The sequence below is a fragment of the Dipodomys ordii genome, unplaced genomic scaffold, assembly GCF_000151885.1.
Source record: "Dipodomys ordii isolate 6190 unplaced genomic scaffold, Dord_2.0 Scaffold100, whole genome shotgun sequence".
Taxonomy (NCBI): domain Eukaryota; kingdom Metazoa; phylum Chordata; class Mammalia; order Rodentia; family Heteromyidae; genus Dipodomys; species Dipodomys ordii.
This window is the reverse complement of record NW_012267316.1, coordinates 555,300-574,128: the sequence shown is the minus strand read 5'-3', so window position 1 is coordinate 574,128 and position 18,829 is coordinate 555,300. Positions and strand designations below refer to the sequence as shown.

The 18,829-nt window shown below is 38.3% G+C and overlaps 1 protein-coding gene across 1 annotated transcript in view; it reads left to right on the top strand.

Moving 5' to 3' along the window:
* Window positions 1-18,829, top strand: part of Myom1 (myomesin 1) — a 125,009-nt gene that overhangs the window by 88,769 nt on the left and 17,411 nt on the right. The window contains exons 21-27 of the mRNA XM_013027158.1: window positions 2,963-3,119; window positions 4,002-4,108; window positions 4,224-4,268; window positions 11,567-11,703; window positions 15,680-15,824; window positions 17,097-17,156; window positions 17,442-17,509. Of these exons, the coding sequence (XP_012882612.1) occupies window positions 2,963-3,119; window positions 4,002-4,108; window positions 4,224-4,268; window positions 11,567-11,703; window positions 15,680-15,824; window positions 17,097-17,156; window positions 17,442-17,509 (719 nt within the window). The remainder of the gene's footprint in view (window positions 1-2,962; window positions 3,120-4,001; window positions 4,109-4,223; window positions 4,269-11,566; window positions 11,704-15,679; window positions 15,825-17,096; window positions 17,157-17,441; window positions 17,510-18,829) is intronic.

Here is an 18,829-nt window from a genome sequence, read left to right as displayed (position 1 = left end):
GAGGGGTTACAATTACATGGGCAAGATAATGAGTACATTTCTTATCAAGCATTGTTGCCTCCTCCTTTGTTTCCACTTCCCATCCCTTCCCATCTTCCCCACCCCGCCCCCCTGAAAGCTGTAAAGTTCGTTTTTCGACATAACGATTCGACATAACGATTTGCACATCTCATTGTTGCAATGGGTCCACCTGTATCCCTATTTAAACAGTTTGTTTTTGCCCTTCCCCTCCACAATTATACCAATATCAAATACAGTGAGAACAGGGATTATACCGTGGGTTTGTGAAAATACTGTACAGAGAGGTTACAGTTACATGGGCAAGATAATGAGTGCATTTCTTATCAAGCATTGTTGCCTTCCCATCCCTTCCCATCCCCCCACCCCCTCTTCTGCCAAAGTTGTAAAGTTCGGTTTTTTTTGTTTTATTTGTGAAGATACTGTACAGAGGGGTTACAATTACATGGGCAGGATAATGCGTACATTTCTTACCAAGCATTGCAGCCTCCTCCTTTTGTTTACCCTTCACATCCCTTCCCAGCCTCCCCCCCCCAATCCCAATCTTTCTCCTTCCCCCCCTTGTCCTCCCCCCCCCACCACCAACGTTGTAAAGCTCGTTTTGGACATGACAACTTCCACCTAATCTTCGATAAGGGAGCTAAAACAATAGAATGGAAGAAAGACAGCCTCTTCAGTAAATGGTGCTGGCAAAATTGGTTAACTACATGTAGAAAACTAAAGTAAAGTTCGTTTTTTGACATAACGACTTGTGCATCTCATTTTTGCAATGGGTCCACCTGTATCCCTATTAAAATGATTTGTTTTTTCCCTTCCCCTCCACAAATTATACCAACATCAAATACAATAAAAGCAGGAGTTATACTGTGGGGGAGGGACATACAAAGCAACAAAGAAATCATCTTATAAATATGTTAGAAACAATCACAAGAAAGATAAAACATTTGAATACTTATCTTGGTGTTCATTTCACCTAACATCAACTTATCTGACTTTTTCTGCTTGTCTCAGACATATACTAGTTAATGCAAATAAGGGAAACCATGGGATTTATGATTCTTTGGGCCTGGCTTAATTCACTTACTATAATTTTTTTCAAGTCTTTCCATTTCCTAACAAATGGGGCAATGTCATTCTTTCTGATGGAGGCATAGAATTCCATTGTGTATATATACCATGTTTTCTTGATCCATTCATCTACTGAGGGGCATCTGGGTTGGTTCCATATCTTAGCTATGATAAATAATGCTGCAATAAACATAGTGTGCTGGTACCTTTAGTATTGTCTTGTTTGTGATCATTTGAGTAAATGCCCAAAGGTGGGATTGCTGGTTCATAGGGGAGCTCTATGTGGAGTCTTTTGAAGACTTAAAGAGAAACTTCTCTAAAGAGGAAAGGAGATTCTTATCTCCAATAAACCACTAGAAAACCAGAAGTGGCTCTGTGGCTCAAGCATTAGAGCACTCACCTTGAGCTGAAAAGTGTAGGACAGCACTCAGGTCCAGAGTTCAAGCCCCATGACTGACCACAAAACAAAAAGCCTTTCTAAACTTTATATATGCTAATAGTCACTTTTTGAATCTATCTATCTATATATATATATGTTTGGATATATATTGATAATATATATTCACATATATTTATTATGTGTATGTATGTATGTGTGTGTGAAGTACACACTACCATCAGTAAGAATACAAATTAGGTCAACTGTTTGACTCAGGAACCAAAAGCCTTATGCCACTCACTCTCTGTGTACATGTTTTTTCTTGGACCCTCCCTAGGAGAGCTTTTTATCTTTTTTTCCTTTCTGATAAGTTTTATTGAGCACTAGGACAGGATGTTGGACCTTACTCTACAATCTACAGAGAAAACATCATTCCACTGGGAAAAATCTATGGGAAGGTTTCTTTAATGTTTTTTCATAACTAAAGCTATACCTTTCTGAGACTAAATACAATTTTCCTAATATACTGAAATAAACCAGGTTTAGGCTGGCAACTGAATGAGTATAAATTTGATAGTACAGTTAGTTTTTGTCCTACTGAAGTTAGACATGCTGTGAATGTTTCGTAAGTTGTACTCTCTATGAATTGCTGTAATTGCTACAGATGCAATTTATTGTAAACCTCAAAAATAAAATAACTGAATACATGAACGAATTTTCTTTTTAAAATCCCCAAACCTATCTTCTTGAAACACAGCCAATCACTTTAGCTCATTTCCATGTAGTTCAATAACAGTCTTTTTAAGATTGTTGTCATTCTAACATAAAGTTCCTGTATAGTTTTCTCTTTTAAAATAACACAAACTTAAGTGTGTGAATACAGTCAATTCTGTTCTATTTTCCTCCTTCAAATTCCATCTGGTTTCTTTAATCTCTTTCTATTCCTTCCTAAAGACTGACTGGGTATGGGCATTATTGAAGTAGAGTTATGAAGTAAGGCCTGATAAGGGACATTCCCAACACTGCCATGCCCCTTGATTATCATCAGTCCCTTCTCACAACTGTATTATCATAATACCAATTTTTGGTATGATTTTATTGTAAAAATGCTGTACAGAGGGGTTACAGTTACACGAGCAAGGTAATGAGTACATTTCCTATTGAGCATTGTTGCCTCCTCTTTTGTTTTCCCCCTACCATCTCTGCCCTCCCACCTTCACAACTAATCCCCTGCCCTGCCTTGTCAAAGTCGTAAAGTTCGTTTTCAACATAGTGTTTTGTACATCTCATTGTTACAATGGGTCAACCTGTATCCTTATTTAAACATTTTTTTCTTAGTCCTTTACTAAGCAGTTGTGTCTTTCCCCTTACCTAATCACAATGCCTTGCTTTAAAGCTTAAGTAAAGCATCCCAAAGTTGGGGATGCTTTCCAAATCAATCAATCAACTTGGTTGATTTCTACTGCAATGTATCAGAGACTTTTTTTGATCTTCTAGGAACCAAAGAGGTGGTTGTAAATGTGGATGATGATGGAGTTATTTCATTGAACTTTGAATGTGATCAGATGACTCCAAAGTCAGAATTCACTTGGTCCAAAGATTATGTATCTACTGAGGATTCTGCACGATTAGAAGTGGAAAGCAAAGGCAACAAGTAAGATTATTTCCATCCTAACAGGTGTCCTTCCCATTGTAGGAGCATGAAGTAAACTCACTCATTTCTGCTTACTTTTCTTGCAATAAGAGGATAAAGTCACAAGTATTTTATAGCTAGCATTATAAAACCTTCAACTCACTATAAATCTTAAAAATAAAAATCCTTTTTAAAACACCTTCCAAAGGTCTTGTGGTACAACACATTTTCTTAAAGAAAACACAGTCAAACTATAAACTTTCTTCTAGTTTGTGGACTTAGCATCCAAATGTATAGTTGATATTAGCCATTAACTAGTGATAAAACTTGCCAAAGTTAGAAAACACAATGAACTTGACTAATAACGTATCATTTATTCATGACACAAGTTATGTGTTATACAAGGTCCAGTGTAGTAGAGATGCAACAAAGCACAAAGGAAAACATCTTTGACAGCACAGTAATTGTACATTGGGGATAATCTCAGTGGTATATAATCACTTCTGAAAAGGGAAGTGTAGAGGATAAGAGTGAAGAAGAACCCAAAGAAAGGTAGAGCACATTTTGCCCTATAGGATAAAAATCTAGGCTCCTCAGCAAGGGCTAACAAGCCAAATACCTTTGTGCCTGATGTGTGTTAATATATAACATGGTTTGTAGATTAGGAACTTTTATCAGCCCCTTCCCATCACCATCATCCCCTGGGAAGAAGCAGGACAGTCTTTCTAGTAGAAATGACATTTATCTTGAGATAACAAGAATGGGTAGGCTTTGCTCAGCAGGAGCAGAGGACAAGCATCCCAAATGAAAGGAGTCCTGCCTGTGGGTGCCTAGAGATATAGTCAGTGACAGTTTTCTAGACCCAGTACAGCTTTATTTCTAAGAAAAAAAATTGTTCTTCAGGACAAAACTGACTTTCAAAGACCTCGGGACCGATGACTTAGGCATTTACTCTTGCGATGTAACAGACACTGATGGAATAGCATCAAGCTACCTAATAGATGAAGCAGGTATGTTTAAAACCTTTGCCCTCACAAGTATGATATTGCTTTGATTTATCTGCTGTTCTTAAGGACCATTTGTTTTAACAGGTTAGAGTGTAATTGTTCTCTTTTCTCCCTACAGAAATGAAACGTTTGCTTGCTCTCAGCCAGGAACACAAGTTCCCAAGTAAGTGGCCACAATACATTCACGTATTTTTAGCAATCTTACTGTGGAGTAACTTCTATAGTAAATCAGGTGACAGCTTTGACAAGATCAATAGAAAAAGCTCTTAGAAATGTGTAATGGATTGCCTATCAGTGCTACAGAAGCACTTTCTAGAAGTTCTTCTTTTCTTGGCCTTTGTTCTCTAGAGAAACTAAGATAACATAGAAAAATATCCTCATCCTTCATTATTGTACAGAGAGGTGCCAGGATACATAGGTATAACATCTGAGTTATGAAGTTCTTCCTTTGTTGCTTACATATTTTGAAATTACACACACACACACACACACACACACACACACACACACACACACACCTTAAGTAAAATTAGCCCTTGATAGAAGAATCATCCCTCTAAATAAAGGTAATCTAAAGACAGTACCTAAGATTTTAAACACTTGGAAAATAGGGTAAGGAGATCTAAGAAATAGAATCCTTCTGAACTATTTATAACCTGATAAATAAAGCAACTTTTGTATAAAAGATTAAACTGAACAATTGACACCTAAAGAAAGAGAAAGTCTGAAATAACACTCGAAAGGTTCCATTGGCCTGATAGGATCTTTTATCCTGTGGTCAAACTAGTGAAGTAACCAGAAAAACACAGCCTAGAATTTGAGAAAATAAATTGGAAGTGGTTTTAAAAAGCCTCTTAAATTAAGAATTTAAAGGAATTCCTAAATACTTAACTATTTTTTCATTAAAATAGTCTTTTCCCTTGACTAACAAGTATGAAGCCCTGAGTTTAATCATCAGTAACAAAAAATAAAAACAACTCAAAAACAGAAAATAAGCAAAAGAACACAACTTATATCCCTATTCTAGACTATGGACAAAATTTTATATATTTGTACATGGACTTTTCTTTCCTGGGGAGAGGATTTAGAGATCTCCCTAAATTCTCAGTGGAGGTTGTGATTTTTTAAAAATACTGCTGTAGAAGCTAGTTTTTCTTACCTACCCAGAAATGATTGGCTGATAGTGAGTTTGGATGTTGCAGCACTGTGGAGTACCTATGGGGGGTTGAATGTGTAGGTGTAGACTTCTGAGACCTAAGAGAAAACCTGCCATGTGGCATTAGTCAAGCTATTTTCATCTGTATGCCTATTCACCATTCAACTGGAAAAACAGTATCACAAGTGATGTTTCAAAAGTTAACTCTGAAATGTTGTGTGGGAAGATAGAGATTTCCCTGGAGACTCTGTGCTGTAAGTTTCAGCTAACCCTGTGAACAGAGAAGCTTACATTTCCCTGTGCCTTTGTGTCTTTTCCAGAAATGGCACTTGTAAGTTTACAACACCTAATACAATGCTGTCTCCAAACCATGTAGAAGATTTGTATTATCTACTCCCAAATAATGGTAGAAATGGAGAGAAATAGCAGCATCTACTAACTTAGTTAGTCAGACAATAAATATTGGTTAAGTACTTGGGCAGTGCCCTCTCCACAATAACATTTACATTCAGCTTAAAGGATGAGGATGAGAGAAGTCAAGACAGTGTCACTGTTGTATTCAAGTTGCCTGGGCCTTCCCAGAGGGAGAGTTATTGGACAGAGTTCAATGATCATCTGAACGTGGAGATGGAAATAAGGCAGTTATAACTGATGATTGTCACTGTTAGTTACTTTAAGATTTTTTTTCTTGATATTTCTTTTTTTATTGTGAAAATACTGTACAGAGGGGTTACAATTACATGGGCAAGATAATGAGTACATTTCTTATCAAGCATTGTAGCCTCCTCCTTTGTTTCCCTTTCCCATCCCCCCACCCCTCCTGCCTAATCCTCCCCCCCCCCACCAAAGTTGTAAAGTTCGTTTTTCTTTTTTTGGGGGGGGGTCTGGTCGTGAGGCCTGAACTCTGGGCCTGGGTGCTGTCCCTCAGCTCTTTAGCTCAAGGCTAGTGCTCTACTACTTGAGCCACAGCACCATTTCCAGCTTTTTTTCTTTTTGCTTATGTGGTGCTGGGGAATCGAACCAAGGGCCTCATGCATGCAAGGCAAGCACTCTACCACTGAGCCACCTTCCCAGCCCGTAAAGTTCGTTTTTCGACATAACGACTTGTACATCTCATTATTGCAATGGGTCCACCTGTATCCCTATTTAAACTATTTGTTTTTTCCCTTCCCCTCCACAAATCATACCAACATCAAATAACAACAGATGCTGGAGGGGATGTGGACAGAAGGGAACCTTACTGCATTGTTGGTGGGAGTGTGAACTTGTTCAACCACTTTGGAAAGCAGTATGGAGGTTCCTCAAAAGACTCCACATAGAGCTCCCCTATGAACCAGCAATCCCACTTTTGGGCATTTATCCAAATGATCATAAACAAGACCACACTAAAGCTACCAGCACGACTATGTTTATTGCAGCATTATTTACCATAGCTAAGATATGGAACCAACCCAGATGCCCCTCAGTGGATGAATGGATCAAGAAAATGTGTTATATATACACAATGGAATTTTATGCCTCCAACAGAAAGAATGACATTGCCCCATTTGTGAGGAAATGGAAAGGCTTGGAAAAAATTCTATTAAGTGAAGTAAGCCAGGCCCAAAGAAACATAGGTCCCATGGTTTCCCTTATTTGTAATAACTAGTATACTTTGAGATATTTTATCTTGCCCAAGCTTGAAGACTCTAATTGTTGGTGCAGCAAACTTAAGTATTTGGGATTTGTGACCTACTGCTGTATGTACCAGCTTAGTAAACACTGAGCAGGACCCCAAAAATATGATTAAAACTCCCAACCTAGTGAAAATTTTGAAAGCCCACTGAAGCAGCATTTTAATTAAGTTCTGGTACTTTTCTTCCCTATATGAACTTTCTTTCACTAGGAATATTTTCAGAGATCTGCAGATAGAATCAACTTCTGGTTTCTCAATTTATACTCACTGTCAATCAAGCCTGCCATGTTAATTAAGTCCTTTTCTTGATTAATAAGTTTTGAATGGTCTCATTTCTTACAGAATATCAGAAAGAGTATGATTTTCCCTTATCTTTTGGCACCAAAAATTCCTCTCTGTTAAGGTGGTTTCAAAATATTTTTGAAAGCCTTTAAGTACATGCCTTAAACCTACAAATAACATAGTTTGCCAGAAGCAAATTAACTTCCAGAGCAGAAAATTTAAATATGAATAAAAAGATACATGGGCATAAAGCTAAATATAGAAAATAATTTAGCCTGCCTTGCTAGTGTTAATGCTATGTTGCTCATCTGAGGGTGGAGAGTACATTTCAGTATTACCAACATCCTGTGTAATCTCTCTTTGTTTGTAGACATTCATTATTACTACCTACACAGATAATATGTCCTTAGCTTGACACAAAGTATATATGTAAACATAGATGTATTTTAGTTGGCAACGCGTTGTATTTGACATTCGGTATTTATAGGATACTTTTGAAGCAACTCAGAAAGAAAAAAACTCCAAGAAGTCAGAAGCTAGTGGGTCCTGTATTATCCTAGCCACTCAGGAAACTGAGATCTGAGAATTGAAGTTTCAAATCAGTCTGGGTAGACAAATCCATGCAACTCTTATCTCCAGTTAACCAGCAAAAAGCCAGAAGTGGAGGTATGGCTCAAAGAGTAGAGTTTCAGCAGTGAGTGAAAAAGCCAACCAAGAGCCCTAGTCCCTAAGTTCAAGCCACAGTACTGGCACATTTGTGCACACGCATGTGTGTGCCCCCCACCACCCCAAATATGGACAACCAACATTTCTAAAGTGCTTATTATGTATCAGGATCCTTATAGGGCATTTATTTATTTATTTGTCAATCTGGAGCCTGAACTCTGGGCCTGGGTGCTGTCCATCAGTTCTTCAGCTCAAGCCTAGCGCTCTACCACTTGAGCCACAGTGCCACTTCAAGCTTTTTCTGCTTATGTGGTGCTGTGAAATTGAACACAGGGCCTCATGCATGCAAGGCAAGCATACTACCACTGAGCCACCTGCATTTGAACTTTGTAATTTCTTTGAAAGTGTCAGGACTATGATGACTTATTTTACTGGTGAAGAATATGAAACCTTGGGAAGTTAAGTAACTAAATCAATTCCATACAGCTGGTGAAGAGTAAATGGTCTTGCTCTAGTGCCATTTCCCCTAACCACATCATGGACTGTTATGTGTGCACCTGCCATGTTTACCTTGTGCTGTCTGGGACCACTCAGACTCACCTTTATCCCCCAGAGGATATGCTTATGACTCAGGGAGGTCAGTGACTGTATGGGAACTGGAGCCTTTCAGAAGGATCCATCTTTCCATTCTAGTCTACATTCTTGCTGTCCTCAGAATGGGGTATCCAGGCTTCTCTAGAAGAGACTTTTATGGAATGCTGGCACTAGGGCTTGAACTGCAAGTCTTGAGTTCTCACTTAGCTCAAGGCTGGTGTTCTACCATGTGAGCCATACCTCTACTTCTGGCTTTTGCTGGTTAATTGGAGATGAGTCTCACAGACTTTTCTTCCCTTACTGGCTTCAAACCTCAATCCTCAGATCTCAACCTCCTGAGTAGCTAGGATTACAAGTTCACACCGGTGCCCAACTTTAGAATAAATATTCAACACTTATCAAGACAGAGCAAGCATAAATGTCTTGTAGGGAGAAACTTTAGCCTCTGCTCTTGCTATCTTGGGATCTTTATTCAGATGATCTACTCACACTGGAAACTACTAGTGCTTATCAGAGAGAACAATTCTGGAATCAATTCTATATCCCTGATTTATCCTTGGGTTCAGTTTTCTCATCGGTAAAATTGAAGTGGGGATGGAGAAAACTAAGTTTCTTGAGCAGTGACCATTATTCACAATATCTTAATTTATTCTTACTATAGTTACTCATATTAATAGCATTGTGAGGTATATACTATCCATCTTAGCATGTGAAAACACTGACTTAAGAGGACAGCAGCTATTCAAGACCATAGTAAACTCCAAAGCTTATGCAGTCCCGCAGCAGTTGGCTGTTCTCTTTGATATGCCAAATACCTGACAAAAACAACTTAAGAGAAGGAATTCTTTTTATTTTGGCTCATCATTTCAGAAGACTCAGTCTATAGTCCTTGGCTCCCTTGATTCTGGTCTTATGGTGAAGCAGAACTCACCATGGTTAAAGCGTATGGAGGAAGAGGCTATTCACCTTATAGTGATAGGAAGCAGAGAGGGATAGACAGACAGGGGCACAGGACAAGACATAGCCTTCAATAACACGCTGCCATTGACCTACTTCCTCCAGCTAGTCCCCCAGAAGTTCTCAAAATAGCATTGCCAACTGGGATCATGTGTACAACACATGTGCCTGTGAGGTTCATTTTATAGCCAAGCCATTTATCCCTCAATAGTAATTGGTAGATGTTTTCTGGGTTTCCTTTCAGTTCTGAAGCAGGAGAAAAATTAATCTATGACTGACTTTTATAGTGGAATAGGGGAAAATGAAAAAGAAAGGTATCCCTTGAACCTTGAAAAGGAAAATTTTAGGATAACTACAAAAATATTGCTATACATTTGGTACACATTTAGGAAGCTTATAATTGAAAATACAGTACATACCAAATTTTTGAAATAGTTTTAGAACAGTTCAGAGGAAGTGAAGGGCAATGATTTCCCCTAGAGAAAGTTAAAAGCTACTAATCAGTGAGAAAGGGCTATGCTTTCCTACCAAATGTGCCCTGGAGTCTTGTCTTTACACAGCTATGACTGGAGGAGCTATTCTAAAGAACACTGAAAGTTCCAAGAGATTTAAAATCTAATCCTGATGTCAGCCAACCTTTAAAATTTCACTGGAATTCAAATGGCTTAGACAACACAGGTATGGATTAGATACCATATGTCAATTCATCTTCTAGGTGAAGAAAACCATACTCTATTTCAATATCACTTCTCAATAGTAACTCACTTGTTTGCCTCTGAAGAATTTTTCTTGTTCCTGGGATCACAGTCAGTTAGTATATCATTGGGATGGATAGGATTTAAATGATGAACCTGAGTATATAGTCATCCCTCAGTATCCATGGGGGATTAGTTCCAGGACCCTTTATGGAAACCAAAATCCCAAAGACATAAAATGGCATAATACTTGTATAGAATGTACCCACATTCTCCCTTATGTTTAAATAACCCATATATTACTTATAATGTATAATACAATACCATGTACATAATTGTTCTACTGTATCATTTAGGGAATAATTACAAAACTTATACATGTTCAGCACAGATGCAACTTTAAAAATATATTCTATCCATGGTTGATTGAATTTACGGATGTAATATGGAGGGCTATAGGTTTGTGGATACGTAGGGCTGATAGTGTAGTCAAAATTAATTTTTAATCTTATTTAATAAAACATTTAAAAACACATCTTATTTTCACCAACACACCTTCTACCACCCAAAATTAATTCACTTTTTAAGACTGATTTAATCTATTGAGACTGAGGCAGGAAAAAAAGAGAGATCAAGGTCAATCTGGTCAAAGTGATCAAGATCTAATGTAAAAGAACCCAAAATATAAAGTAAAAGGGTGGGGCGGGGGGTTGGTGCAAGTGGTAGAGTACTTGCCTAGTAGCATGTATAAGGCCCTAGGTTCAAACTCTAGTACCAAAAGATAAAAAAGGATTTAAAAAAACACTTGGAAGAAACTAAATTGAGTTAAAATTATTTGAAATGAAACAAAATGCAATTCCTTTCTAAGATACTAAACCTTAGTTCTTATAGCTGGAAAATGTCTTGACTAATCCACATGCTTATTTTAATTCCATTATTTATAGACAAGTCAGTGAGGGCTAAGGACTCAAAATAACCTACCTAACGGCACTTCATTTGTTATAGCAGACTTCGAATTAAACCAGATGTACGGGGCCATCTCAGACTATTTCCATCATATCTTATTATCTCCCTTGAAGAACCCTAACCAAACCAAAGCTGTTAGCTAGAAGTACTCTAGAAGGTTAGGTGTGATGCCTATAATCCCAGTTACTCAGCTAAAAGTAAAAGGGCAGGAGGCCTGGCTCAAGTGGTAGGCAAACACAAAGTCAGATTCAACTCCCAGTACTACACCTAACTTGCCTTTAGGGGGAAATTCACCCTCCTCATTTTTACATGACTGTAATTCAGAGACAAATGACCTAGGTCTTATATCCCAAGAAGTACAGGACTTTGTCATCTTTTTCCCTAATGGTCTTTTTACTTGCTGGAAATCCATACCAATACAAATGCCTAGCAGTATAATTACTTACTATGTTTGTTTTCATTTTCCACAGCTGTTCCATCTAAATCAGAGTTGGCAGTTGAAATTTTGGAGAAAGGTCAGGTCCGGTTTTGGATGCAGGCTGAGAAGCTGTCAGGCAATGCCAAAGTTAACTACATATTTAATGAAAAGGAAATTTTTGAGGGGCCGGTAGGTCTTATAATTTTTCATTTTTTTTCTGTTGGGATGAGAACTGCTGAGCAGAAGATTGTGGGATTGGAATTATTCTTGCATGTAAAACTGCAACAGGAAAATAGAGATTGATTATATTGTATTACCTAAACCAGAACACTTTGGAGAATGAAAAGGGGTGCTATTTAAAAAAAATTCCAGACAGTAGTCATAAACTAAAACTATTCAGGCAAACTCAGAAATATGATCACTCGGGGCTGGGAAGATGGCTCAGTGGTAGAGCACTTGCCTTGTATGCCTGAGGCCCTGGGTTCGATTCCTCAGCATCACATAAGCAAAAAGAAAAAAGCCGGAAGTGGCACTGTGGCTCAGGTGGTAGAGCGCTAGCCTTGAGCTGAAGAGCTGAGGGACAGCGCCCAGGCCCAGAGTTCAGGCCCCACAACCGGATGCCCCCCCCAAAAAAAAGAAATATGATCACCCCTGAATACAGAGCTGCTTTTGCCTGGGCAGGTGAAGACACCCTTGCCTGAATTCACAGCTTCTCACTGCTTGGTAAATAACGGAAAATACTTCATATCCTCTCAAAAAGCACAGTTTTGGTTTGTTTGTTTTTTTGTTTTGTCAATAGCTGTGTTTATTGCATAAATGAGTGGTTTGTTTTTTTTAAATGTATTGTTAAAAGAGATGAAGGCTATTCACATTGACACTCCCAACAGACATGACACTTACATGAAGAAAACAGACCTTTTGTTCTAGAAGCTCAGGAAAATGCAGTGAGAAACTTTGTTGTGGCCTTTCTGGTTTAAAATACAGTATGTCCTTATTGCACCCAACTATGAAGGTACAAAAAGGACAAAACACACATTCTTACAACTTGCGATGCAAAATTGTATTTACTTTTGGACTTAAACGGGATTGTGTGTGTGTGTGTGTTATTTTCATTGGCTGTCTTATCTCTGTATGTATGGATTATAGAATGCTATTCCATTTGCTTTATTTTGGCTTTTTAAAAAAATTTATTGTCAAGGTGATGTACAGAGGGGTTACAATTACATAAGTAGGGTAGAAAGTATATTTTTTGTCAAACTTGTTACCCCCTCCCTCATTTTTCTCCCACTTTCCTTTTCCCCCTCCATGTCCCCCACTTGTACAATTCATTTCCAACATATTATCTTGTGAGTATCGCTGTTGCATTGGTTCCCCTTTTGTCCTTTGTTTCACCATTTTCTTTTTTTCTTCCTTTTTTTAATTGTCAAGGTGATGTACAGAGTGGTTACATAAGTAAGGTAGTGAGTACATTTCTTATCCAACTTATTATCCCCTCCCTCATTTTTTCCCCACTTTCCCTCTCTCCCAATATCCCCCCAGTTTGTACAGATCATTTCCAATATGTTGTCTTGTGAGTACCACTGTACATTGGTTCCCTCTTTGTCCTTTGTCTCACCATTTTGTTGTTCCTCTTCCCTTCCCTAATTCAGATTAACATATATACCATACCCAGTGTACCAAAATCAGATACCGTGACAGCAGGGGATAATCCATAAGGGGAGAAAACACACAAAAGAAATCACATAGTACATTAACAACAACAACAAAGAAACCTCTTATGTCCATATCTTGGGGTTCATTTTGGTTAACCTCATCTTACATGGACATATGTACATAGCTATTGAGCTATTCATTTGCTTTTAATACAAACAATTTTTATACATAAAGCTACAGCATCTGAGCTTCATTTCTCCTCCCATAGATATCATAAAAGACATATTTGAGCCAGTGCTCAAGTGGTGTGAAGAACTGGGCTTCAGGAGGCCTGGTCCTCCCCTATACTGTCATGGGTGTGAATGAGAAGCTAAAAGGGTGAGGAGGAGTGACTTGGATTTTTTAGCACCTCTTTCTCTTTTCTTTGAGCGATTTTTGAAAAAATGATTACATTTATTTTTATTGTAAAAGTAATGTACAGAGGGGCTACAGTTACGTAGGTCAGGTAATGGGTACTTTTCTTTGTGAACAGTGTCCCCTCTTCCCTTGTTTTCTCCCCGATTTTTCCTCTCCACTCTCCTCCCCCACAAGTTGGATAGTTCATCTTTCAACAGTGTCTATTGAATATCACTGTTGCATTTGTTTACCCCTTGTCTCACCATTTCTGTGCTTCCCATTCATTGAATGATATTTTTAAAATATTACATCAGGATCCTTATAAAGAGAATATGAGAGTTTTTTGTTCGTGGTTTACTGGGCATTCCTTTGAGGAGAAACTGGGTGGGGTGGGGGAAGAAGCAAGCTAAACTAGAAGAAAGCTAATAAAATATTGGCCTCAACTGGATACTAGCTTCCTGCAAGAGAGGCTATGGGGTATAAGAATTGGGATAGTGGGGGCTGGGAAGGTGGCTCAGTGGTAGAGCGCTTGCCTTGCATACCTGAGGCCCTGGGTTCAATTCCTCAGCACCACATAAGCAAAAAGAAAAAAAAAAAGCCAGAAGTGGCGCTGGGCTCAAGTGGTAGAGCGCTAGCCTTGAGCTGAACAGCTGAGGGACAGTGCCCAGGCCCAGAGTTCAAGCCCCATGACTGGACCAAAAAAAAAAAAGAATTGGGATAGAGTTGCTCCATGATTTGAGCCTTCATTCCATGATATGTTTTATAGCAAAACTTAATCAAGTAGACTGGGAATGTGGCTTAGCGGTAGAGTGCTTGTCTAGCATGCATGAAGTCCTTCATTCCATTCCTCGGTACCACATAAACAAAAAAGGCGGGAAGTGGTACTGTGGCTCAAGTGGTAGAGCAATAGCCTTGAGCACAGAGCGGCTCAAGGACAGTGCTCAGGCCCCTGAATTCAAGCTCCAGGACCAGCAAAAAACAAAAACAAAAACCCTTAATCAATTCAGAATTGCTATAGAATTTGTGCCTATATCCCTGAGGACTAAGGTTTATCTTTACATGCTAAAAAATAAAAGCGTGGTTAAACAAAGCAATAAAATAAAAAGAGTCCAATAGGGCTATTTTAGTTCATTAAGAGTAAGTAGATTTCAAAGGCTTTTAAAGCACTTTTATTCACATCTTAATTTAGCAGGTAATTTACTGATTTCCTACTATGTATTTACCATACAGTGTTAGATGCAGAAGATATAGCAGTGAGGAACATGTTCCTCCCTAGCTGCATAGTTTTATATTATTCTGCTAGTTAAGCATAATGTAACCTACCTCATTCATGCCTATAATCCTAGCTACTGAGGAGACTGAGACATAGGATTGCATTTCAAAGCTAGACCGAGCAGGAAAGTCTGTGAAACTCTGATTTTTTTTTTTTTTTTTTGTCGGTCATGGGGCTTGAACTCTGGGCCTGGGCGCTGTCCCTCAGCTCTTCAGCTCAAGGCGAGCTCTCTACCACTCGAACTACAGCGCCACTTCCGGTTTTCTGGTGGTTTATTGGAGATAGGAGTCTTACAGTCTCTCCTGCCCGGGCTGGCTTTGAACCGCGATCCTCAGATCTCAGCCTCCTGAGTAGCTAGGATTACAGGCGTGAGCCACCAGCGCCCGTCTTGAAACTCTGATTTTTAATTAACCACCAAAAAGCTGAAAGTGGAGTTGTAGCTCAGGTGCTATAGTGCTAGCCTTGAGCAAAAAAGCTCAGAGACAGTGCCTAGGCCCTGAGTTCAAACCCCAGGGGTGGCACACACACACACACACACACACACACACACACAATAATATAATCTGGAAGATAAAATGGCAATCTAAGACAACTTTTTGATAGAATTTTGTAATATAGGGTAATGAATTTTTATTTAGACTAAAGAAATTAAACTTCAAACTATTCAATAAATTCTGGTCTAGGTTGTATACCACATACGAATTTTTAAGGGACTTGCTTAGTCGTGAAGAAATATTAAAGTTATATTTCTTTGGAGTTTGTCTTTATTTTATTAAGGTTATTACTATCTAGGTAAAATGCCTACCTTACTGATGTCTCTATCTCTGTCTTTTCACATTGAAGAAATACAAGATGCATATTGACCGAAACACTGGCATAATTGAAATGTTCATGGAAAAGCTACAGGATGAGGATGAGGGAACATATACTTTCCAGATTCAAGATGGAAAAGCAACTGGTCATTCTACTCTGGTCCTCATTGGAGATGGTAAGAACTTCAAGAAACATTAACTACAACATTTTGATACATGCTTCAGTGAAAATACATGACATAAAAGGCATACTGAGGAAGATAATAAGAATTGTTTCTTACTTAAATTCCTATGATCAAAATGCTATACCTAGTTAATGCTTTCCACTATATTTCATTTCACAGAAGTGAACATTAATTTAAAAGAACACCAAGTCAAACACTGGTAGGTAGCTCACACCTGTAATCCTACCTACTCAGGAGGCTGAGATCTGAGGACTGCAGTTCAAGGGCAGGAAAGACCATGAGACTTTTATCGCCAATTAACCACCAGAAAATTGAAAGTGGCACTGTAACTCAAGTAGTAGAGCACCAGCCTTGAGTGAAAAAGCTCAGGACAGCACTCATGCTCTGAGTTCAAGTATCTCGACCACTACACACACACACACACACACACACACACACACACACAGAGAGAACACCAAATTTACTTCTATTCCTCTGGCAAGGCTGCACCTCACTAGTCTCATATATAAGCCAGTACTTACTACTAACCTTCTCCTGTGAAAAAGATTATAATAGAACTGAGACTGTATATGTGTCTCAGGAATAAACGATGATTCTGTTTTACAATGTGTACTTACTCTAAGTTACTGAACTGAGAAAAAAAACATGCACAAGTATTACAAGCCAAATCTGTTAATCATACATTATAACTAGGTTGTCATTGTAGGCTTCCATAAACCAAGAGAACTTAAAATGTAGCCTTTAGTATTGGAGAGGCTGCCAGATCTCTACATTTGTGACATCCCGTAATGATGACTATTTCCTCATTTTATGACCATGGCAAAGTTTTTTTTTAACCTTTTCAATCCTATTTCTTCATGGTCAAAAAAGCAAAGCATAGCCAGAGGGTGGTACATGCCTGTAATCATAGGTACTCAGGAGACTCAGATCTGAGGATCATGGTTCAAAATCAACCTTAGTAAGAAATTCCATGAGATTGTCTATCAAAAAGTCAGAAATGGAGCTGTGGCTCAAATAAAAGAGTGCTAGCCTTGAGCAACAAAAGCTCAAGGACAGCAACTAGACCCCAAGTTCAAACCCCAGATCAGCGACCACACACACACACACACACACACACACACACACACACACACACAAATCAAAACAACTATGGTCATTACCATGAATGAATAATGTTATAGTAATGAATAGAAACCATTTAGCTCACATTTGCATTTCTGCTGCTCAACTCAATTTCATATTACCTTGTTTTTCAATTTCTAGTTTATAAAGAACTCCAGAAAGAAGCAGAATTCCAGCGGCAAGAATGGATCAGGAAGCAAGGTAAAAATAGGCCAACTAAAAAGAAACTTTTCATTTGTTGTATAAAATATTCCAATATTGTTTGTATCACAAATTACAATTGATTTGTATCACAAATTACAGAATTGATTATCCTAATGGCTGATAAATAACAATTAAAAATAGTTTTTATTAAATATATAGCCACTAAAATATCTGAAAACAGAATCTGTAGCTTCAATCATTAATCACCGTAGCACTTAAGATGACTTTGATTTTTCATTTGTGATTGATAATGTGATTGCTTGTATCATTAAAATTTTATAGGTCCACATTTTGCTGAGTATTTGAGCTGGGAAGTGACTGGTGAATGTAATGTACTATTGAAATGCAAGGTAAGAGAGTTTAATATTTGATCATACTAAAGAAAAATAGAATGTAGAAGTGAAAAATATCCATTATTTGCTTCTCTATGAACCAAAATGATAATCAACATATCCTTAATGTTGAATGTCAATGTAATCATTAGTCAGTAACTATTAGTCAGTAACCATTAGTCAGTAAGACTACACGTTACCTATGACCTATTTAATAAAGATATGAACTCTGAATCACAGGTTAAATATGTTTTATTTAAAATGATTTGCAGCCAGAAATGTCCCAAATTTTGGATTAAGATTTTGGAATATTTGCCATATATAATGATCTATCTTAGAGTATAATGTAAGTATAAACATAGAATTTATTTATACTGCCTATATAGACTGAGAGTACTTTGATACAATATTATATTTTATTATAGATTGTTGATTGGTTAATTGTGCTTCAGCTCAAGGTCTTGTGCTCTGATAGTTGTTTTTTGTGCAATGTTGGTGCTCTCCCACTTGGGCCATACCTCTACATCTGGATTTTAGCTGACTAACTGGAGATAAAAGTCTCAGACTTTTCTGCCTGGGCTGATTTCCAATTGGGATCCTAAATATCTAGGATTACAGGCGGAAACCACCAGCACCCACCTTATTTACTTGTTTGGTTGTTAGTTTGTTTAAAAATAATTGGGCAGGGCTGGGAAGGTGGCTCAGTGGTAGAGCGCTTGCCTTGCATGCATGAGGCCCTGGGTTCGATTCCTCAGCACCACATAAGCAAAACAAAAAAAGCTGGAAGTGGCGCTGTGGCTCAAGTGGTAGAGCACTAGCCTTGAGCTGAAGAGCTGAGGGACAGCGCCCAGGCCCAGAGTTCAGGCCCACGACCGGACCCAAAAAAAAAAATAATAATAATAATTGGGCACATGGAACAAGGTTCTATACCATGGAGTTTTCCACCTGTGGTTTCCTAACATTCAAAAAGTTTCAGATTAGAAGCATTTTTGGATTTTGGAGTTCCATATTAAGGATGCCTCTCTATTAATCTCAGAAGACTCTCACATTCTTTTTGGGTTTTTGGGGTTGTTTTCATTGTTGTTGTTGTTTGTCAATCCTGGGGCTTGATCTCAGGGCCTGGGTATTATCCCTGAGCTTCTTTTGCTCAAGGCTAGCACTTTACCATTTGAGCCACAGCACCACTTCCAGGTTTTTCTGTTAATGTGGTACTGAAGAATCAAACCCAGGGCTTCATGCATTCTAGCCAAGCAGTCTACCACTAAGCCACACTCTCAGCTCTTCTCACGTTGTTTTTGCATCCTATACCAGACACATAGCAGCTGCAACGTTTTTGGT